The 24,155-nt window shown below is 40.5% G+C and overlaps 1 protein-coding gene across 1 annotated transcript in view; it reads left to right on the top strand.

Moving 5' to 3' along the window:
• The first annotated feature begins 1,262 nt into the window (after positions 1 to 1,262).
• Positions 1,263 to 24,155, top strand: part of gramd4 (GRAM domain containing 4) — a 51,326-nt gene continuing 28,433 nt past the window's right edge. Inside the window, exons 1-3 of the mRNA XM_022749207.1 lie at positions 1,263 to 1,487; positions 9,433 to 9,646; positions 15,309 to 15,429. Coding sequence (XP_022604928.1) covers positions 1,459 to 1,487; positions 9,433 to 9,646; positions 15,309 to 15,429 — 364 coding nt within the window. The 5' untranslated portion in view covers positions 1,263 to 1,458. The remainder of the gene's footprint in view (positions 1,488 to 9,432; positions 9,647 to 15,308; positions 15,430 to 24,155) is intronic.

Raw genomic sequence — 24,155 nt, 5'->3', positions numbered from 1 at the left:
ATCAAGACCACTTCATCACTCCGAAACATGATTGCTGAAATAAGGGGATAACTTGGACGACAGCAAAGGCTCCCAACTTGGATTCTGGTACTTACAGAAGACGAGAAGAGTCTCACAGACTGACACGACAACCATGCAAAGGTTAGCGCTTCAAAAACTCAAGTCTTTATTCATCTGTTCTGCCTACTTGAGCTCACTGACTTATCTTAGACTTCAACTCACAGTTACAAGAGGTCAAACACAGAGATGACAAGGACAACATATGTTACCTATGGCTAGGTTAGGTTTAGATCAACAGTAATGAGGTCATATATAGTTAAAATGGTAGATCTTCTGAAACAGAAATGACATACACAATACACTCAATGTAATTGTATCTATAGAGTAGATTCTGTTAAACTACTATTTAAAGAGCCCTGTCGGAGTCAGGGCCCCTGAGGCCATGCCCTTGTAATTTTTCCCTTGAACCATGGACAATTTATATTTTACAGGTAAAATCTTTCAAATTCTTGGCTAATTCAACTATTTTCCCATCAGGATTCAATATTTTCCCACTAGAATTTCATTCCTGGAAGTGTGAAGAATAATACTAATAATGGTCTGAAACATCCTTATAATTTCATAAGAAGTCATGAAAGAAACTATGCAATTTGGTAGGGAAACAAACAAAGTTCAGTTAGTATTTGTGTTGATTTTTAGAGGGATTTCTTTAAAAGAACTGCTCCATTTCAATGAAATAGAAAAATTATTCATGAGTATTACAGAATCAGCATTTGGAACTAATAGGAAAAGAGACTAATGGGGCATTTTCACATCATATTCAAGCATTTTTGTAAATATGTTTGAATAGAAGAGCTAATGGCTAAAATCAATGCACCACATGAGTCAGTAGGAATAATATTACCGCAGTAATATCATCATTTGTCTCTGGGGTTGATTCACAGTAATGTCTAATTACATCATAATGAGGCCATTGTTTACCCACCTGTTTTATAATTTAGCACTACATGACAGTGGCAGCCACAGGGCGGTGGTAAGGAGAGGTGTCTGTGTCTGAAGCATCATTCACTACTAACGGCCCCTTTAAGACGGCGGCACCGAACACTGACGAAATTTCCTCGGCCCTGCTGCCTTGGCTGTTTCTGCGAAATCAACAAGAGGCGAAGGCAAAGCTGGTATCTGCAAGCTCCGGGCCAACTACGCTGGTCAGGGCAGCTCTCTCCAGAGAGGAGGGGGACGCAACTGGTATTTTTTTTTTTTTGTCAGTGTCTGCCTGTCTAACTGCTCAGCACTCAGCAGGAGACGACATTTAGCTCGTCGCTGAACAGAAACGAGCGGATATTGTTGGGATGGATGGACTAAGTGAGCAGTTATCGCCGTGAGACTGGCGCTAATTTGGACGTCCTGAGCAGCAGGTGTACTGAAGGATAAAGCAGACTAAAGGCAATCTCAGTGTTCATGAAACTTTGCTACGATTTACGTGCTGGGTAAGAGCGCTTTTCCCCCCTCCCTTTACCGTATTCAAATGTCTACTGTTTGAGAAAGAAATAATGAAGGGTATTGTTTTATGTCATCGTGTCTGTCTCTTCGGGGTCATGCTAAATGCGGATTATTTGGTTTTCATGTTGTGTCTCCATATGTTACAGATAAAAAATAACATGTCCGACAATTTGATGGTTTATTGAAGCAGTTAACTCCAGGCCTAACTTCAAACTCCACCGTTTGATTTAAACGTCTGTCTAACGGTCACATTTGTATTCAACATTGTAGTTTGGCCTAGCTAACGTCAAACTGTATCAGTGTTGAATGAAGCCGTTAAGTCTAACGGTCGTCCGCTGTCTATTCAGTTTTTTAAAATAACGTCCATTGCCGCTTTTTTAATAGCACCATGTCGTGTTTTCTGTGTGTTGAAGCCCTAGACAACACTAATAACTCTATCCCTGAATAATGATATAGCCTAGCTACTTTGTTCATATTTTTAAAATACATTTTAGGCAGCCACTGGTTCAGTGTTTCATTCATGTTCGTGAGCTAAATGAAACTTGACCTGTAGTTCACCACAGGTGAATTATGGATATATGATGTTAGACATGAAACATCATGCCTCGTTTTATGTTTGGTCCAAGTTGAATAATGTACCTGAAAGTGCTTAATGATTTGAAAAGTATTGGTGTGGTGTGTTCATGGACAATAGGAAGCTCTGACGTCTAAGATTTGAGATAGTGTTCTAAAAGGTGCTGTCAGACGTTAACTCCCTTATTCATATTCAGTGGAGAAGTGGGGACAGGCTTTACATTCCTGTTCTGAATTGATACTGATTTGATTACACTTCCACCATTGTTCATCCAAACTGAGAGAGGGGGCAGATTGGCCAGTTGTTAAGGAAGAATTGATTGTTGATATCCTTGTTTATATAACTGCATGGTGAAATAATAGCAGCAGAGTAGGAGGGATGCTGCATGACTGGCAAGGAGTACAAGGACAGAGTTTAGAGGGTAAAAACAACAAAGACACTGCAGGCTGCAGAAAGCCACTAAACTCGCATGATCTTTTTCTAAACTTTCATGTTTGCTAATGTCACTGTAAGTGACTAAATTCATCATCTCAATCCAGCCTCAGTGGCACACTTTAATTTGGGTCATTCTTACTGTCTTCACAAGATAATTACAAGTTCAAGATGTTCTCTGACATGTTTTAGAACCAATGGAGACTGGTTTGAGACTGACAAGTTTTTTGTTGTCACTGCATATCAGTCGTGTTTATAACCAGTTAAATGCCATACACATCATGCACATGAGTTATAATGTTGGAAAAAAGCTACACTGACATAAAATAACCCAAACATGATGTTGGCTTTGAAAAATGCGTGCCATGACTGGCTTTTATTCTTGTTCAGCCAACTACACGTTGCCCAGAGGGTTGCATTAGTGGGCTAGATAAAAACAAATGCATTCTTCTTGTTCCTACCATTTCCTTATTACTCTTTTCTCCAAAATTGTTGACCGCCTGGGACTCTACTTGTGCATGTTTCTCTGTGCTTGAGGCCCTTGTTTAGCCTCCGACTACAAACAGAACAGAATGTGTCTAATTGGTCTAATTAAAGTCCATCACATCTGCACCCTCCACCCTCCTTCCTCCCGTTCCCTCCCCAGGGTTGACATCAAATAGAAAGAAGAAAAGAAGAGGCTTGATGAAAACATTTACAATAACAATGTATATATCAAGCTTGAGATTGTGTTCCAGCTTAATAAGAATGTGGATACTCAGTAGCTACTTGTATTTGGCAGTAATTGGGCAGCTTAGTGGGAGAGATAATACAATAGTTGCCTGTGGGCCAATTGAAAAATATTCATCTTTCTGTTTTCTCACAGTGGCACCAGGCAGCATACTTTGTTTCAATTCTTTTATTTGTTTTTTAAACCATCTGTAACCTCTCACTTCATCATGAGTGCAGGAAAGTGAACTGAAGAAAAGTTGCAGCCACTCATTGGAACATCCTGGTCAGTGCTGGCAGATGAGATATTTAAGGGTCTTGTTAATCCCTCTTTCTCTGTGTCTCTCTGAGTGTTTGGTGAACCTTGTTGAAGTTGAGAATAGCTGCACAGGCAAGTTTCTCGCTAGAGTGAGCCTTGTTTCTGCAGAAACTAAGTATCATGGATGATGATGGTGACAGGATGGTCTTTCGTGGTTTATGCAGCACATTTGAGTGAGAGCACCTGTAAAAGGAAACATGGTTTGCATCAGTTACCAGAGCGGAAACACTACAGTTTAGCATTTCCACCTAACAAGTAGTAATTGTCAAAGTTTCTGTTATTATGAAACAAAACCTGACTTATGTCCCAGAAAATACACTTGCATAGAAAGTGGCCTACTTGTGCGAGCGCTCTAGCCTTTATTGTGCTCAACAGTATATGCCTGTTTGAGTGTATCCACTGCCCCCCCTTCTCTTTCATGCATGTCTGATAGCCATCAGTGAAATAGGATGTAATTGTAGAAAGAACCACTATACCAGGCTAGTCCTCTTAAAGATGTAGATAACCAGGGACGATGATGAGGCCATGCACCTGAATAGTGTAAGATGAGAGTGTTGGTGTACAGCTGAGAACATGCAGGTTTATTAGCCAACCAATCAATGCCCATTATAAGCCAATCAAATTGATACTGAGATGATATTAATGTACATAGAAGAATGAAGAATGTCTGGATATTGCATGCTAAGTCTGTAATCTTCGCTTGTGATCTAAGGTTGCTCAACTAGAAGGAGGGTTATTTTGCAGAATGTTATAATCACACTCATTAAACTGCTATTATATAATAATATTATTTCATGTATGGTATTTTGAATATTTTTGACCAACAGTGGACATCTTAAATCAAAGTTACAATCCTTCACATTTCAGTCCTAGTTGATTTGGGAACACGCATGGTTACCGTGGTAACAGCAAGTGCAATTTAATACTATGGCAAACACTCCTTGAACAGCTCTTTTCTCAAAAATACAACAGAAGAGCAACAGTTTGTTTTCAAAAATGCTGAAGATGACTGTGTTGTTTTGTGTACATTTTTGAATGAATGCGATTTGCACTAACAATGGAGGAAAATACATTGCGTTTACTGCTACTTCTTTACAATAAAAATCACCCCTTATATTTTCAAGCTGAAAATTTTCATGTAGAGCAACAGCAGTAGGGTGTTCTGTGCGCATTAGCAGTAGCTTTATATAGCTCTGACACAGTGTAAAGAGAGTGAACAGTAAACAGTGAGGTTGATGTCAATGTGTCAATACATGCATGCATTGTTTGCTGTGATAATTTGAATGCGGCATGGGAATGGCAGACCCCACCACTAACAATGAAAATCAGTATATTTAGAGATTGAATTATGAATTTAAGTAAATTAAGCAGTCAGCGCACAAAAATGCTGTCCATAAATAGTATCAAAAATGAATTAATTCAGTGAAATTGTTTCACGAAATGTTTGACCCATAGTGGGCATTTTAAATTAATGTATTTCATATTGTCAGTTTTGGTCATTAAATATTAATTATAGAATTGCAGCTTATTTTCTTGATTCATCAGTTGGTCTAGCAAAAAATAGAAATAAAGAAAACAAAGAAAAGAAAATCACAATTTCCCAGAGGACCAAAAAAGTTCAAGTTCTAAGAATCTGATCAGTAGTCTAAAACCAGATATTCTAGATATTCTATTACTGTTGAAATAAAACAGAGAAGCAGCAAATCCCCACATTTCAGAAGCCGGAACCATCCTATGTTTGGCTTGTTTACTTAATAAATGACATAAAAGATAAATCAGCTACCAAAATAAAAGCCAGTCAGCCTCAGATGAGACCTTTCCATGATTGTCTTGTGTTATAAAATTGAGAAACACTGATGTAGGGCAAAGGGCTTTAGATGGCCTCTATCAGTCTGAGATCCACAAATGACTGTGATTGGCTGTTTCTGCGAGTGTGACCTCTTTGGCCAAGAGTAACCTCCAGCTACTACAGGTCATTAGCAGAAGGTTACTCAGACAGACATAAGTACACACACACACACACACACACACAAACACACACACAGACACACACTCAGATACAGTGTATTACGCTTGTACAGGACATACACGCTGGGCTTGTAAAACTACTCACCCTTGACTAATGTATGCAGTTATAAACAAATACTATCAGCAATACCCTAGCTGGTGTGTTAGCAGTGACATGATTAGGTAAAGGTGGATGGAGGTATCTTTGTGTAAGTACATAGCTGAGCAAATGACTCATGGAGCCTGCTTGTGTGTATCCCCACACTAACATTAACAGTGATCAGACCTTGAGCTAAAGCCCCTTCCTCCTCATCCTCCTCCTCCTCCTCCTCCTCCTCCTACTGTCCTCTCTTTTCATCCTCTATTTAAGATGATGTTGTGGTTGAAACTGGCTCTGGACTAAAGAAATCCTTATGAAGGAAATAAATAGAAGAAAGGTAGACTGAATAACACCAAAGTGCAAGGATGTAAAGAATAGCATCAGAACATGTAATGTACTCTTAAAAACAAGCTTACTTTCTACAAAGTATAGCTCTTTTCATAAATATTACCACTTACTTTCAGGTGTTAGAAGTTTTCAATGGAGCTCTGAATGAAAATGGCCATTTCTGGGGTTTATTTTTTGAGTAGGGACATGCTGATGCTTTTCATTCGCCATTTGTTAAAGCTAGATAGGTAACTACAGGGAGTTTGAGTTGACCAGTGGCTGACTGAGCTGTTGTATGGAGCAGGCTGTAAGTGGATTGAAGTGGTTATTGGGAGAACAGATTTCATTGTGGCAGGTGTCTTGACAAGAGGAGAGAAGTGTTTATTAACCTGCCATGTTTCCACTCACCCCTCAGGGAGGAAATTTCAACCCAGTCACCTCTGTAATTTCCACTTATTTGTGCCCCTGTAGGTGGGTTGTGTACATGTGGAAACACAATATTTGTTTCTAAATTTAAGGTCATGCATGAAAAACTTGCCTTTATGCCTGTCTATCTCTCTACTTACTTGTGGGTACATCTCCCTTCCCTTGATAACATCCATCTTTCCCTCCATACGTCTTTTCCTTCCACCTTAGTCCCTTGTGCTGAAGATGTAAGAAGAGGTACAAGGAAAACAGAATTTTTAGAGAAATGGAATTTGGACTTTGTATTTGCATAGATAATGTTCTCTCCAACTAATGAGGGCACACACAGTGATGTTGAAAAATGCAAATAGTCTATGCATGTTTCCCCTCCACATTTGAGAAGCTGGAACCATTGAATATTTGGCATTTTTGCTTAAAAAAAATCATAATCAATGACAATAACTTAAGAGGCAGAATAAAAACACTGGAATGTCCTTTGTGATGGCGGACCAGATCGACTTCTAGGTCCCGCGAGGAGTGAGGATTGATGAAACAAGGGAATGGGGATGTCCACTTTTTTCTAAAAAAGAAAGTGAGTGGGTCAGTGACTTTCTTTTTATTAATTTCTTCAGCCTAAACACCTTAATGAATTCCCAGTCAATGAGAAAACCATTCCTGTAGGTATTTAGACTGATGGATTACCAGTCAACAGTCTCTTGCCTTTTTTAGAAATGAAGTGAGTGAGAAAGTTAGACCAGCAGTCAGTCAGACAACAAGCCTCTCAACCATTCGGCTTATCAGTTTGCCAGTCATTCATAGAAAAAACTGTTCAACAGCTTATCAGTCGATAACCATCTTGGCAGCATGACAGCTAGTCATCCAGTCAAACAGATGAAGGATTACATCAAGAAGAACCACACTTAATCCCTTCCCAAATGACAAATCACAGCAGTGAAAAAACAAAGCAGTCATATTTACTGCAGGTTCTGTGGCTCCATGCTCAGCTGCTGAAAAGGATGATGGATCGTTGAGAGAATTTTTTTGACGTCCTGCACTCAGTCAAATCAGGAATGACCTCCACGCACAGTAAGAGTACTACAGGGGAATCCCACTGTTTTTTCATTCAGTCAGCACTTCAAAGAAAGACTTTAATGGACGTGGTGGCCAGGGGGTCAACACTTGGGGTGCAGTCTGAGTTTAATAAGACGGTAACGTGTATGAACTGGTAGCAGTGGGGAGACTAGCATACGTTTCCCAGTGACAGTTTAGCACCTGTTGCGTTTTTAAACTAGCTCCTATATCGATTCCTATCATGATCTGTTGGCTTACTTTTGGTGAGCATTAATGAAGTCAAACAACCTGTCTATATTTTGTTTCTATCAGTGGGATAAATTTTAATGCAGTGTCAAGCTACTGATGCCGAATGCAGAGGAAACGCTGCAGTAGCTTGACTCCTGTGCCTCTTGTGTGCGATGACACAAACAGCCCCACTGATCTATCTGTCATCATTACATCTCGGCCCTCGATACCAAAACACAACCATTAAGCTTTTCAAAACCTCTCACCAGCCACTGCCACTGCTCCTGCTATGAAAGTCGAATCAATAAATGAGGTCAGAAGATCTGCTGCTCTCAACTGTTTTTAGCGGAGGAGTGAAAGGATGTGGTTGTCATGGGTATAACAGGGTTAGTGGTTCTATCTTCCTGTGTAGGCCGAAGGGGGAGAGCAAATCACAAGCACTGACAAGGTTATAGCATTAATATCATTAAAGGTTAGAGGTTGGCTTGTGTTCGGCCATATGTCACCTTTGGGAAAATTAACTCAGGGCATAAAAAGGGAATTAATAAGGGTGTCCTTGTCAGGCAACTTTAGATATCAGGGTGAATAGGAAGCTAACATTGCTTTGAGATGCATTCCAAAATTAAATACTAAAAAAAAAATGTAACACCTACACCTTTTGATAAAATAAGTCAATGTACATATTGAATTATCACTTCCTTATCACCTTCCTTTTTAAAGGTGGGGATGACGGGTATTGATACTGATCAACCAACACAAGATGATGATATTTTTTTTGCTGAAACCACAAGACATTGCTGTGGTGATTCTAAGAAGCTTGTCTGTTTTGTTTTGTCCTAAACTATCTTTTCCTTAAAACTAATGTTGTATTTGGAGTAAGAAAGATCCAAGGCACTCTTCACAGCTTGAAAATATTCTTAACATTGTTTTACTATCTTTATACTTATTGACTTATCATAATCTTATGTTTTTCTTTAAGTTAAATACAGAAATTAAGCATTGTGTTTTTTGGGGGTCTTTGAGTCTCCCAGCTCTAAAACATGGTAAAATACAATGGGTTTTCATTTTCTCTACCTCTGTAATTAGTGTTGATGGAACATTTTATGCAACACTACCCCTCCCAAATCTCAAAGAAGTCAATTTGACTTTCTGTTGTTGACATATTTTAACATAATTTTATATTTGGGGTCAGTTAGTCCACTCTGACCCCAAATATAGAAAGAAACACAGTGGATTTGTCTGTGAATGACAAGATGCTATATTGGCCTGAATATAAGACAACCCCTTATTAAAAGACAACACTCCCTTTTTCAGCATCTGTTTTCGAGAAAAAGGCTTTTTAAAGCTAGGAAACACTTTTAAACTTGTCCTGTATTGAAAGTGGGAAAGTTTCCCCTGAGATACCACTGATAGAAGAGTGCTCGTATATAAATGATACATAAAGAAAACATGAAACCCACATTTGCATAGCTTGTCTCTCTCTCAGGCCCTTGGAAGTGGTTCATTTCTGCAGTAAAAACATAGGGACATGCTGTGAACTCATCTTCAATTGCCATGAATTAATTTCCTCCATGGCAGCTACACAGTTACACAATCTCTCAGAAACTCCTGCAGGTTAAACTGCGTTAAAACAGTTGTAAGGCAATGGGAAGGGTTTCCACTGTAATACTTTTCCACATATTGTGTTTTTAGAAAAGTCAGAATAAAATAAGTTTTCTGTGTTGCCACTGTATACTAATTGTCTTTTTATTGTCCATGCAGGGTTGCCGTCCGCCATGTTAAGGTAAAGCCCAGGTGTGCGGTGTTGACCATGCTAAAGCGCCTGGACAAAATCCGCTTCCGGGGCCCCAGGACGAGAGACGACTTCCCGGACCTGGCCGAGTCGCCACCCGCCTCTGACAACGAATGTAGCGATGACGTACAGCTGAAGCCCAGGGCAGCTCTGCGAGAAACAGAGGACCTCCTGCGAGACCCTGTGAGTACTAACCACACATTTATATCAATGTCTGTCACCCCCCCACACTTCATATGGCTTTGTATTTATCATCTTTACTGGGTAAACAGGTATCTTGCTTTTGTCGTAAATATACACATTTAGCCTCGACTGGCTAGGATGAGCAGACATTTTTTTAAATGTACTCATGAATTATTCCGTCTGATAAAGATTCTCTGACCTCATCATGACACTAGCATCATTTCCTGGCTAACACAAAAAAGAGGGTGGGAGAATGTGCAGTAGCCTCTGTTTCACCTCTCTGATGTTGTTTTAGCATCATTAACAAGATTAATGAATGTTTCTGGCGAAAATGTGATTCTTTGTTTTTTATCTAAGCCCAATTTTCTCTGCTCATACTTTGTGCCACAGAGCTGAAGAGGAGAATGATAGATGGAGGGGTTGTTATGATAAAGAAAAATGGAGGAGATGACAGTGATAAAGATTTTCCAATGGGGAACACGGAATAGAGATGGCAAACAGCAGCAGACAAGAGCAGAAATAGTGAAAGCAGCGGTGAGATGAACAGATATTGGAGAGCAGGAAGTGAATGAAAAATGGAAGGAGAGAAAAGATTAAAGCAGGGAAAGTGATAAAGGAGGCTAGAGGACAGGAATTAAGCCTCAGAGGACTGGACTTAGATGTCTAGAGGGGAGGAGATGAAGGCAGGATGAAGAGGAAATGTTGAGAAAATACAAACTCTCCCACTGTGACAAAAAAAATTCAGATCATGCTTTCTGATGTTTCCTCCTCCCACGCTGGATACTGTTCATATTTCATGAAATCTGCAGCTGTTTCGTCCTTGTGGATGACTTAAAAACACCAGCATTGTCATCATCATCATGCACGGGCACTGATAGGGAGATACCGGAGTTAAAAAACACTGGATTAGTCACTTGATTGTATCATTTCCTGAATGAAGGCCCCAGGAATCTCTGTCTCCCTTTCATTTTTATCTCCTTTGTTACATTGTTTCTCCTCAAACAGACAGCTGATGGAACTGTGGGTTTTCCTGCTTCCCATTCAAATATGGCCAAAGCCTGATGGTAAATGAGTGGTACTTAGAGAAATACACCATTAAACCTTAACAGCCTCCCTGCACCCACATGAGAAAAAAATAAACTGTGGCTTTTTCTAATTGGTTCTAGAGCTATTTTTTTTTAATCATTCATGTACAGTAGCTGACTATGGATATGTGCAACATGTGTCTGTTTTTGCATGTATGCACTTGAGCTTTCCTCTGTCTCCCAGTGTGTCTGTGAGCTGGTGTTTGTATGTCTGTATGTGCTCTAGTGTTTGCCTGCATGATTATCAGCCCACTGGGAAGGCATCGCCCACATCACGGCACTGATGAGTCACACTCTGAAGCCCCAAAATAGACCAAGCTAGCTCTTATCCCTGCTGGGACACACACTCACATACACACATGACACATGCACACTGTCTCCCACAAGGCATGCAGTCGCATTCAATGTCTAGGAGCTGCCTGTGCTTGGTGGAAATCTCATCGTCCCTGCGTAGTGCCCTTCATAGGCCCCTAGTGACACACTGGAGCCAACCCATACTGCAGTGATGTCTGTCTCTCCCGTCTCCAGGATCACACCACATGACCGGGGTCCAGACCTCACCTTCATTACCTCATCTGTCAAAAAGAGGACAGAGTGTACCCTTGGGCTGCAGAATCCATGAACTGAGACTTTATGACAAACTAGCCTGTGTTATCCATACTGAATAGGTAGAATGTCATCAGGCAGATGGTGTTCAGTCATTGCACAGATGACTGCATACGACCTCACTGGCCTCTAATCACTTTTCTTGCTTGATCAGGTGGCTTCCTCACTGTATCTGTCATACTTTGCCTTTGTATCCATTATCTATTCACACATAAAAAGTGAATATCATTTTATCAGCATTAATCATATAATATTAATATTGATAATGAATGTAATTAACAATCTCAAAATCTCATAAACTTAGACCTGCATAGTAGATTCATCCACAGTTTCCTTCTCTCTTCTCTCTGGGCATAAACATTTGTTAGTTGGGTAAATAAAAGAGAAACCCTCCACTGTTGCTGCATTAACACCTGCTCCACTCCTGCGTACAAATTAAAACTTAATATGGTTCCCTAGTTTTATTGATCAGAATTATATTGCCCTTAATGACCTGATCAGCATTATAGCCATTGAAATGTGAGCTGTAGTCAAACCAGAATACATATGATATGTATTTAAATTTGCCAGCTAACTGTATGAAAAGCTGTAAAATGCACCTTTGCTGCTGATGTTGCTCGAAGGGCCTGTGTTTGTCTTTACCGAGAAGACTGCTGCCTAAGTCATTGTGGTGGATCTGAGTTTTGTTCTGTGGTAAGAGATACCTGTCAGTTCCGAGTGTACCGTAGGCTGAAACTTTTTCAGGTTTAGTTTGGTTGTTTTGTTTTTTATATAAAGTGATTTATATTTTTCTGTATTTTTCTGTATTTATGAGTGCAGATGTGACAAAACTGTTGTCCTGATCCCCTGTCAGCAACAAACTTGAGTTCTTGTTAGACTGTGTTTGTATGTGCATCATTTTAAAAAGTCAAGAAATCACAGGGTTAACAGGAAATCAGGTTGGGTAGACAGGAGCGTGCATGGTTTCACTGGCAGGGGAGGAAATGTGAAAGTAGAACAGATAATTTCATATCTGTCAAGTCGAGTATAACCACATTATCTGTTACACTGGAAGCATTTTCTACCATCAATAGAGCATTTATCATTCACCTCTACTGACAAAGTATAGTCACAAAATCCACTGATCTTTTTACTTTGTTAATGGCCTCAACTGGTTCTTTTTGAAGAGCCGTACCACCTTTGCAGTCACATATTTTATAAAACACACATTAACAAACAGCGGTATGGTCTGTCAGTGTTCATTGTGTGAAAACATCTTCTGTGGTAGGCTAGATTCCTTTGTTAGTTGTTCATTATTGGACATCACAGATTGAAAAGTACCACCAGCACCCTGCTGGACAACACCAATCTGCCACAGGTCTCCTGTGATATTTGTGTTTATGAGCAGAGCAAGGCCTTGGAATCACACCTTGTGTATTTCACCTCCTACTGTTAGACTCACACTGAACCTCATGAGAGAGCTGTAAGCTGAAAAAGCACACGACTTTTCACACCAGAGAACAAGGAGCATGGAAAAAGCATTTGATGTCCCTGTGGCTGCTCTCTAGGATAAAAAACATTTCTGTGTCAGTTCTGTACTGAGGAACACCATGTAACCCATGGACAATGTCCTTAGAGGCTGAGTACGGGAAATGTGGAATTGTAAACCAGCCAACATAAACTACAACCCAAAATTACTAACCTTCAAAATTCTGACCATAAATCTGAGCACAAAGAGGAAGAATGGAGTAAAGGATCAAATGAGCGGTGCAGCAGACGACTGACGAGCGTGAGCAGGAGGTTAGAGAGATCAGTCAGAAGTACAGAAAAACACAGAAAAACCAGACTGAGTTCATCAAGCTCATTGAAGAGAAGCACAAAAGAATAATGACAGGATGAAAGCTTCATATTAGACCTGGAGCAGCAAATTGCTGACCTGAAGAAGAGAGATGCAGAGCTGTGTACAGAGTTGTGCCTCAACTAGACAAGCCAAGAGGGCTGGAAAGGCTGTGAGGATAGTCGAAGGGAATTTAAGTCTGAGAGACTGAGAAGAATCTTTCAGACAAAGAAGAGCTTCAGTAGTAAAGTTAAAGTTAAATGATAAACAGTCTTGACTTTGTTTTGTTTCTTACACATGAATATGTAGCTAATATTGTGTTTTCTTTGTTTCTTTTGTGGTAAGTGATTGATTGCAGTTCACCTAGAGTTGTGGATTGTGGCTTATTTGTTTCAGAAAATGCGTTTAGCAACATCTGTTCACCTCTGTTCCACAAGACAGAAAATGATTCTGATGTTCTGAATAAATTCTTCTCAGTTTCCTCATGTGCATCTTCAGTATGAAATGACTGAAGGCTGATGGTGGGTGTGAAGCACAGTGCAGTAGCTATTAATCTCACAGCACTGACGCTTTTTAAAGAATCTCATTAAAAGGTGATTTTCATGTGTATTCATTTTTGCATACATTTTATGGTTATAAGAAATTAAAAAAAAAAACTGCATACAGTGTGAAAATAATCATGGAAAAGATAATGGAGTTTTACAGTGGATTCCTCTGCTCACATCAGCCACAGCCACGAAAGAGGGAGAGGGGGAACACAATAATTAATCGGCCGATAATCGTCCAGGGTGACGTCAGGGCTTGACCTACTTTTGATGACCAGGAGCCTCTGACTAAGACTTGATGACTGTAACGAACACATGAAGGTGTTCCTACGTTATGTAGCAACCATTAGCGATAAGAAAAAAACAAAGCTGTCACAATCCAGACCAAAGAGCCTTGTCGCTGATTGCTCGTAATGCAGCAAATATTCTTTTCACTCCCGCCGTCCGATCCCTCCTCCACGTCCTCCTTGTCTTTGTCTTTTTTTTTTTTTTTTTTACCTCTTTTACTTTCTTTCTCTCATTTATCCTCCTGTCTCCATTTAATTCTCAAAACCTGAGTCAACATCCTTTTTCTTCTCCACGACACACTTCCAGAAGAGGCTCTCATTTGTTTTCTTTGAAGTGCTTCTTTATTCAGGGACACTCTCTCCATCTCTGTGTCTCTGTGTCTCCCCACCCGCCTCTCTTGTTACGTTTTGGTTCTTTCCCAAAGCACATTTTTTTCAGGTCACTGTCAGTTTTGTGCTCTCTCTCTCTCTGTCTCTCTATCTCTCTCTCTCTCTCTCTCTCTCTCTCTCTCTCCCTCCCTTGTTTGCTCTCGCTTTTGCAGAGAGCACATCAGCTAGAGACATTGCAGTGTGTCTATGCACACACACACACGCTGGTTGCTGTCGGGGAGAAGCTGCTGCAGCCGTGTGTGTGTATGAGTCTCTTAAAGGACCCTAGCTGTAGTTGAACAGTGAGGCTCAACCTGCAGTGCTCATCATCCTGCGAGCACAGCCATCTCTCCTCTCCTCTCGCACTCTCCTTTCCTCTCCCTCCATCATCTACTCACCCCTAATTCCTCACACTCTCCCTCATTCCTCTCTTCTCTCACACAGTCATCATTTCTCAATCACTGTCATTCACTCTGACCACCTCCACACATGTTGTGTTGCTAGTTGTGTGTGTATCTGTGTGTCAGGGTTAAACCCCTTAGTCAGAGGTGTGTGAGTCATCAGTGTTGCCGTAGTGAGAAGAGGGGGAATATCCTCTTTTTCGCCTCCCTCCTCCTATCTCACTCCTGCTGGACTTAAATCGAGAGAGGAAACATTACCGTGAGTCATGGTGCCATGCTTGTGTATATGTGTGTGTGTGTATTATGGGATATTACTGCTTGTGTTCTCTTGTATGCATTACATACAAGTACTGTACTTGTTATTCTAAAACCAAACATGTCTTTCTTTTGTTTTCTCTGTTTGTGAACGCAAATGTTTGGTGTGGTGTGTGTTATTGGTGTGTATGGACCTAATGAATTACATTTGTGTGTGGTGTGCGTGTGCGTTGGATAGCGGTATAAGTGTGTGTGTGTGTGTGTGTGTGTGTGTGTGTGTGTGTGTGTGTGCGCGCAGGCAGGTTCAGGGTCTCCCACCATGGCTGCGGCCATCCAGGAGTTCCAGAGGTCGGAGTCAGACCGACTCAATGAAGTCAAAGGTCACCTGGAAATTGCCTTACTGGAGAAACATTTCCTCAGTGAGTATACACACACACACACACACACACACACAAAGATAACACCAGACAAACAGACATTGTAGTGCTCTGTTGCTACAATGGAGGGTTACTTGATTGTCTAGGGGCTGCCTGTTTGGTATATCAACAAACATTTGCTGGAAGCCCACTGGTACATGTTAAGCCTTTCAGTAAGAGGTTATCATCAGTCTATGATGTTCAGTGTTCAGAGTTGCAATTTACTGTTGTGATGTCTCAGTTTACCTTCATCTTTACCTAGAATCCCACTTGTTAGTTCCCAGAGAAAAGCCCTGGTTAAACACAATATGTAGGTGGTGAGCAAGAAAGCAACAGAATAAGGAGAAAGTATGAGTTGCAATGTTTTGCAGTGGTGACTTTGTGTTGTGGAGATGCTGCTTCTTGCTACAGTTTCTTATCTTCAGTGCCTCTTTGATGAGGGTCTTGTTCAACTCGGTTGTAATGGATATGAAAATCTATCCTCCGCATGTTGACACTTATTGATGTGTATCTAACTTTAAGCATGTTGTGATATCAGTCTTCTTTGTGGTTTCAGCCTGGCAGCAGGTTGGTTTTGTGCATTGCTCTTGGTTGCTGTGTGCAACTTGATTATAACAAATAAGCAGTTAATGACAACCTTGACGGGTTCACTACATGAAACCGCAAAAATGTTTTGCCCAACTCAGCTGAAAAGCTAAAATAATACCCAGTTGTACCTGTAAGCAGTACTCTGTTTCAGTGCTTCATATAATGTTTGCTATTAATTTCAATGAAATGCTAAAATTTGAGGGTTTTATCCTGTCTTACCTTTTAAAATTTAGGATCATTAGGAGTCAACACACAAAGTTGGACTGACTTGAGGTAACTATGTTACCTGATATTTAGGATGGGCTATAATGACTGTAACATCCTGTTTTGATGACTGTATTTTAGCAACCCTGAAGCGTAATGGAGGCAAGCAGCTGCTGAGCTAATGTTCATCAATTTACCATGCTACACCAGAGGGACTCACAGTGAGGTGATGCATCCATGAAACAGCAGTGCATCCTCAATTACCCCACAAACCTTTCTGTTATTAATTAATTTATTCATTTGTTTGTATCATGCATATCCTGATAATATAGAGTGTCACCAGGGAAGTTAATAGCAGCATATTAACATAACTCAAGGTGAAGGCAACATATTATAACACCAGACACATGGTTTACTGAAAGGAACCCAATGTCAAGCTCCAAATCTAATTAACCATAGGGTAAGAGTTGTTGTTAGTAACCTCACAGTGTGTGTAGAAATACTTTTACACTTCTCATAATAACATAGAAGTTCTCTAAAACAGTGTTTTTGCGCTTTTGCTTCATCGTAGAGCTGCATGCAGCCCAACACACACACACACAAACACATTGACCACAGACCCGTCTGTCATGGTCGAACTGGCCACCGGAAGAAATCCTGCCGATGGACCGTCAGAAAATCCATAAAGTTTTTACCGGCCCTGTCTGTCTCTTCACCGGCCCTCTCTGTGTGCCTGCGTGCAATGAGAGCTTGCCCCCACCTCAACCCCCGTGTTAGGCGTTGCATGACCACGGCATTGTGGTTATGCTGTTATTGTCACAGCCCTATTCACTATCGTCAAAAGTAATATTACTGTATCACTGATGACAGAGATAAATGGAGGGTTGCAGATGCAATGGATTATCTGTATACATCTGAAAAGTAGGGCTCGTGTAGGAGTTGAATGCAGTTGAATGAGGGTGATGCAGAGGCAGGGAGAAACGAGGGGAAACATCCTGATGTGAAACAAACCGTACGATGCTTATCCCAGGCCCACCCACCCAACTCACACACATTTCCAGGCTTGTCTAACTTGGTATCCAATGAGGGGTACTGCTTGTCCTGTGCCGTTGCAGCACGTTGACAGGCCCGTGGTGTGTAATGGACTGTGAAGTCGCCCCCCCCTTCCCCTTTCAACTGTGCATGTCTATTAGAGAGAGATTGAGAGACAGGGAGAGAGAGTGTGTGTGTGAAAGAGAATACCTCAGGCTATGTCCTCTCATAATACCAGTGCCTGAGCTAAAAGGGCTGGATTCATTGTCACATTGTCAGGAGCACAGCTAGATGAGACCTTCCTTCCTTCCTTCCTTCCGTTTTGCCCTTTCCTTGCGTCCTCCTTTCTTTCTTTCCTTTTAAAGAAATTCCTCTAGAGCTCTCTTTGCCTTTTTTTCTCCATCCTGCTGGGCTGCTCTTTCAGATTCTGCCCGCCATTCCCTCTTCTTCATTTCTGGATCAGTCTCTGCTCTCTTCTTGCTCATTTATCCTCTTAGCTTCTTTACTCATGCTTTTGATTTATTTTGCTTTTTCCTTTTTGTCTTCTCTCCGTCAGACTCGGCAGTATTCTGAGGTTCTTGTAATATCTGACAATCACACGTGTTTGCACACAAATCGGGTAAAGCAGCTGTGACAGTTTCATGAGCTCAAAGAGTAACAAACAGAAATGTCATCTTAGCTTTACCTAAGATGGCAGCCATTTGGCATTTTGTAAGGGGATGAACATTCATACATATCGTCTTCTGTTGTTGAATGGGAAAGGGTAGTGGTACCTCTAGGTAATGTTGTTTTTCTTCTGACATTATTTCAGGAGCTTTGTGTGTTTTATTCCCCCTGATTTCTTGTAGCCGCCTGCTGCTTCACCCTGACCATCTCATTCTCTGGTTATCCATTTCTCTCATGCCTCTCAATCTCCTATCCGCTCTCTGCCTTGTGCAATCGTACTTCGAGGAACACTGAAGCATGAAAATCCATTACCACCTAATGGAGTCCTGAGCTCTCTGCCTTGCACTCTAGTCATTGTGTATTCTATTTCTATTATTTTCCTTTGCACTTTATTTTTTCCTTTATGCACTTTGTGCTTTATGTTGTCATTGTACAAGACATGGCGACTGCCGAGCGCGTGATTCCTCGTAAAGTATAGCCTGCTACAGAAAGACCTACATAAGTGTGCATTCATCATGTTCTCAGTTATTTGTTGACACAGTCTTAAATGCTTATGTACAGTTTGTCATTAGTTAAAGCTAATGAGATTAGTAGGGTGAAACAAAAGATTTCTTGTAGCAGGATGTAACGAGTTTATGGGTTGTGTAATGGCTTTTCTGGTAATATAGGAAAACAACATACCATATTGAGGAAAGACAGTTTGACATAGATATAGTTTGCTCATTGAGAGGATGCTGAGCTAATGTTAACTGATTTACCATGCTACACCAAAAATGCAGTGTCCGACTTAAAGACATTGCTAGCTACAGGCTGGTTTATTTCAGCCTGTTGAGCTAACCTTGCCACCTCCTTGTAAAGATTTGGTGAAACGAGGACTTGCAACCCGGCAACCAGGGTGAACTCTGAGTATGACCGAAAGGAAACAGAGAAAAGCCGCCTAGAACAGCCATTATGCTATCTTTTAAGGATCTACATTCAGGGCAACTTGCCAGCTGACCTAATCACCCTGCATAATGCTGCTCTGAAATGTCACATTCTTTTTATTAAACGCAACAGCTCACAGTGGGTCTAAGAATATAACCAGATGCTTGTGTTGATTGCTAGTGGGCCAGCCTCTATCCTTTCTTCAGCTGATTTTGCGGAGGTAAAATAAATGTCTCCAGGACGACAATGTTGACAAGTGTCGCAAAGTAAGTTCTTGTTACACTGCTGGAGACATCAATTTCTGAAGTCTTGAATCAACAAGTTCCATTTTCTAAAAGTTTACTGCAGGAAAACCACCAGTTTCCCGAGGTGTATTGCCTTTGGGATGGTCCTGTTGTCTTTTTGTCTCTTCTTCCATCCTTCATCTCTCCTCTTCCATTTGATTTAGCTCCTCATCTGTCATCTGTACTCCGGTTCAGATAAATACGGTCAATCGTCAAAGTGAAATGACTCGTAAAAGTTTCTGTGTTTACTTTCAGTCAGACTGAGAGAAAAGTGTTTGAAATACAGCAGAAGAGCAGCTGGTGTATTTGTTTGCAATACCGCCAAACAGACTTGTTTTCATAAAGATGTCAGTCAATAATTGTCCTTTTTCCATCATGCCATTAGCAACCACCATCTGATTTCATGCTGCACGTGGTAGGAATAGTTTTCCACGCCACAGCAGGGTGCAGCAAAGTTGGTTACGTTGCTCAGAAGTTAGATGTGTGCAGCCTGTAGCTCTTCAGCTAACAGCTCAATAAAAGCCACCCTCTGAACAGTTATTATGAAGCAGCAGCAGTAGTAGCAGTAGATTATTCATTTATTTTTTTAAATTTAGGACTGTCGGTCAAAGAAACCAAGACAGAGAACTCTAAATCACTCTTGGTTCATATAGAGGAAGTTTTGTAATTGAAAGGTCACTGTTTTTTAACTCTCTTGTCAATTTGAATTTGCTCGATGAGATCTTCCACTCAACACCTAAGATATGGAGGACTTCCACTTTTTAACACTTGTCATCTCCCCAGGACTAATTTCAGTTTATAGTTCATTGTACAGTTTCCTTCACTGTGGAGAAAAGAAGATGTATTCGTCTCTTAGGGTTTTACAAACATGCAATTCCACAGGGAAAGGACAGTGATTCATCATTTCAAACCTCGGAAGTGTGTGTTGCTTTTGTGCTCACTTATCTAATGGTGTATCAGCATTTAACCCAAGAAATGAATTGGGCTTCTTGGATTTCTTGCACACTCAGAGTGAACTAAGTGTAGGCGTATTCTCTCTCTCTGACGTCTTTCTCTCTGCTGTCTAAAATAAAGCTGGGGCCCACGCTGTATACTAAAACAAACACCCTACTTAAGTAGTATATTTTTCCATTCCGGATGATGTGTGTGTGTGCGTGTGTGCACGTATGTGTATGTGTTCTGTGTGTGTGGGGGGCTGGGGGGGTATTTGTGGGTACACTGACCCATGTCTTTTCTCTTGGCTTTTGTTGTGATTGACCCATGCTATTTTTAGGGCACTTAATTGGTTAATTTGTAACCATGTTTCCGGACGTGAGATCACATAGAACGAGACACACATCAAGTGGGGGTTGTGACGCCCTTCTGCTGTGTTTCCTTTAGTTTTCCTCTCTCCCTCTTCCGTTCTCTCTCTTCTCCAGGCCCTCATTCATTCCCTTCCTCTCATCTATTCCCTTGTCAATTTCTTCTTCTCTTTATGTAGTGTGTATGCACACACAGTCTTTTTTTATGTTTTCATCATTATGCATGAATGCATAAATATAGATATTCACCTCATTCTACCTTGACCAGGTGAAGTGCTGTGTAGTCTCTATAGTCTGTCTGGGTGGTGCTTCTCTCAAATCACAGAAACACACATCTCAGTGCATTAACAATTGAAAATGTACATGTGGAAAAACTCAACAATTGTGTGTCTTTTCAGAAGAATAGTTGTGGTTACACATGAAGGACTATGTTACTATAGGTGTGCATTATCATCCCTTGGATGGATCAATATTTTGGAACTGAAATACATGCTAATATTACCAGGTTCCTATTTAAAATTCAAACCTGGGATGAAAGCTCAGTTCAACCTGTACTAGAGCTAGTTATGGCAATATACATTTATAATATACAAATTTCATATTCCAAGTTGTCAGTAATCATTTGGTCAACCATTCCTTGATTATATGCAGACCGGCTGCTCCACCCTTTGTTTAACGAAGCTGCAGAGCTTTGCAAGGTTCAAGATTTATAGTAGCAGCCACAGAAGACACATAATGGAAATGTAAATTATGCAAGTAAGCATTAAACTGCAATGTACTACACCCCTGGTGTGTGTGTGTGTGTGTGTGTGTGTGTGTGTGTGTGTGTGTGTGTGTGTGTGTGTGTGTGTGTGTGTGTGTGTGTGTGTGTGTGTGTGTGTGTGTCTAAAATGACCAAGGTGGGAATATATGAATGTGTTTTTGAGTGTGTTTCTGCGTGCCTCTCAGTCTGCACATACTGCACACCATGATTTACGATAAGCACTCTGAGAACACAGTTTCCTTGAGTGATAACCCTGTGATAGCTCTATGATTGTTATAGTTATGGGCGTAAAACCAGAGAGATATATCAACTAGGATCTGTCCCGTGGGTGACAGAGCTGAACTGAGCCAACCCTCCTACTGGTGGTAAAATGGGTGAGGGTAGTACCACTGGAAATCACCTCATGTAATTCTATGAGCAGGCTTGAAGTGCTAATCTTTCATGGCTTCCTTTCTCTGTCTACCTTTGGTTCTCTCTTGCTTTTATTATGATTCTCTTTCACCCCTATCTCTAAATGTCATCGTCTTTCTTAGGGCTTAACGATATGCAAAAAAAAAAAAAAAAAGTCATATTGCAATTATTTTGACAGATTGCAAAATGAGTCATGTATGAGTCATTTAGTATGAATGGTCATTTTTGCTTTTCATTTTCACCGAAGAAGATATAAAAATTATTATGTGATTTTTGCCTGGGTCTGTACCAAACGAGCATGTTCACTTACATCTGGAGAGCTCCCCAATGCTCCAGTTACTTATAATATTTCAATTAATTGTTCAGCGCTAGTCTTTCTTCCTTCCCCTGTGTCGCCTTTTAGTTTCTTTCTTTTGCCTACTTTTTATTCTTGGTTATTTGTACTTGGAGCTGACAGATGTTGGCAAGCTATAAAAAAAACAAACCCACAAACACATGTAGCTATGGCATCCACAAGCCAAATGGATAATTATACAGAAGCACAGATGAACTGGACATTTTTTCTGTTGACATCCATCCTTTTCCTGGCGGTATGTTTGTAGTGCTTCTATAGTCTCACATTGCATTGTGTAATAGGCAGCCCCTGCCTTAATTGGGGTCTATTGGTTTTACTGTTACTAGTTCTGTGACATTCGAAAGAACTAGATGTGTTGGTGAGAGAGGCTATCCTGTTTGAGGTCGTGCATTTGAAGGTCAGTGCGGGGGAACAGACCAAGCTTTGGTCTACAGTGACTGGCTGATCAATACAGTGTCCTAGCTGCTGTCCTACTTCATACTGGGCAGGGGAACACACACATTAACACACACAAACCAGCACAATGCTGCAGCAGCACAACCAAAAGCTAATGATTTCAGAGATGAACTGCAATAGGTCTGTAATGCAATGTGCTCTTCACAATACCATCTGCTACTCTATAAACCAAACTGTTACTGGGAAACATATGTTCCAGTGGTGTATATCAAACAGACATTAGTGTCCCATTCCCCACTGACATTAGAAAACATATGGATAATAAGAATCCAGAGATATATACCTACATACTCAGGTTATGTTGCCTGTGTGGGTGGACTATGGCTTTAAGTTGGGCTGAAGTTTAGATCTCTCTGCTCACTTGCTAAGTTTTCAGACACTCTCAATTGCAACACACAGTATTGCAGTGTTACAGCTGAGTCAATGGATAGTATGAAGAAATGTATATCTCTTCTTAGGCCTTTGATTTTGTACAGCTGGTACCCAAATCTGATATTTACTCAAATGTTTTAAAATGTAAAAAAAAAAAAGTTTCTGCTGTCAACCTGAATTTTAGCAGCCTTGGAAATATCTTGCTATAATGCAACCTTGACTGTATTTGTTAGTTATCTGCAATAGAATATAAACTAAACCCCCAAAACTACGTAGAAATTGCAAGTTACATTGCTAATAGCTGCTTTTAAATCATTATATTTAACAGAGTTGGATGAGAGTGTAGTAAAAAAAACAAAACAGAACAGAGCAAGCCTATTAAGGTGTTCATTATACCGACATTAATAACTTTCCATTTTAGCATACCTTTGGGTTTGGCCTCATAAAGAAGTCATTTTTCATAGTATCAAGTTTTACACGTCCCAGAATCAGCACAATCAGCTAATAGTATGTATGTCTCAATAAAAATTTCTATACAGTATACTATAACAGGAGATATTAGCCCATTACTGCAAACTGTAATATCACAACAAAAACCTCTTGTCTTAATGAGTTATGCCCATTCTTTTGTGCATTTTTCTGCAAATGCATATCCCTAAACATGATATGAATCATGGCAGTCACTGTCCAGAATCACACACAGGGGCACCCAGCTTGCCTTTGCACATTATGCACTTTCTGCATGACAAGTGTGGTGACTGTTTGCTGGAAGATGGGGGAGATGGCTGTCTTCCCCTCCTCTGCGGTCTCTGCTGGGATGTTGTAGGTTGTGTCTGTGGGGAGACACAACCTACAACCTCTTGGGACCCTCTGGAAGTGGTGGTCTGTGGTGGAGGTCTTCTGGGAGACGTCTGCACCTGAGGGGATACTTGTGGTTTCTCAGGGGGAGACAGGCTTAAAATGACTAAAATAGTTTACTGTAGTATTTGGTTTATTCACATACTATTTACTTACCTAATTGTAATTGTTTAATTGTTTATTGTAGTGACAGAAAAAAAAAGATGGCAGGTAAGATATTTAAACAATTACAATTAAGCTCAGAATAATCTAGCACCTCACAGCCCAGCATTCATTGGGATCGTACAGGATTGTATAGGATAAAAGTAAAATATAAAAGAAATGGATTTCAGTAATTGAAAACCTTAGTTTTGTATTCATGGAGCTAATTACGCAAGTGATGGAGTATTCTGTTTGACACAAACCTTATTACTCATACTTGTACTCTGATGATGATGATGATGATGATTCATTCTTTTTCTAAATTGGCAGCCACAGTACATGCTGCATGATAATGAAGAAATCTTGCTCAGTGC

Source organism: Seriola dumerili, unplaced genomic scaffold (genome assembly GCF_002260705.1).
Source record: "Seriola dumerili isolate Sdu_G_001 unplaced genomic scaffold, Sdu_1.0 BDQW01000138.1, whole genome shotgun sequence".
NCBI classification, from domain to species: Eukaryota; Metazoa; Chordata; class Actinopteri; order Carangiformes; family Carangidae; genus Seriola; species Seriola dumerili.
The sequence above is the reverse complement of the archived record's forward strand: the minus strand, read 5'-3'. Positions and strand labels throughout refer to the sequence as shown.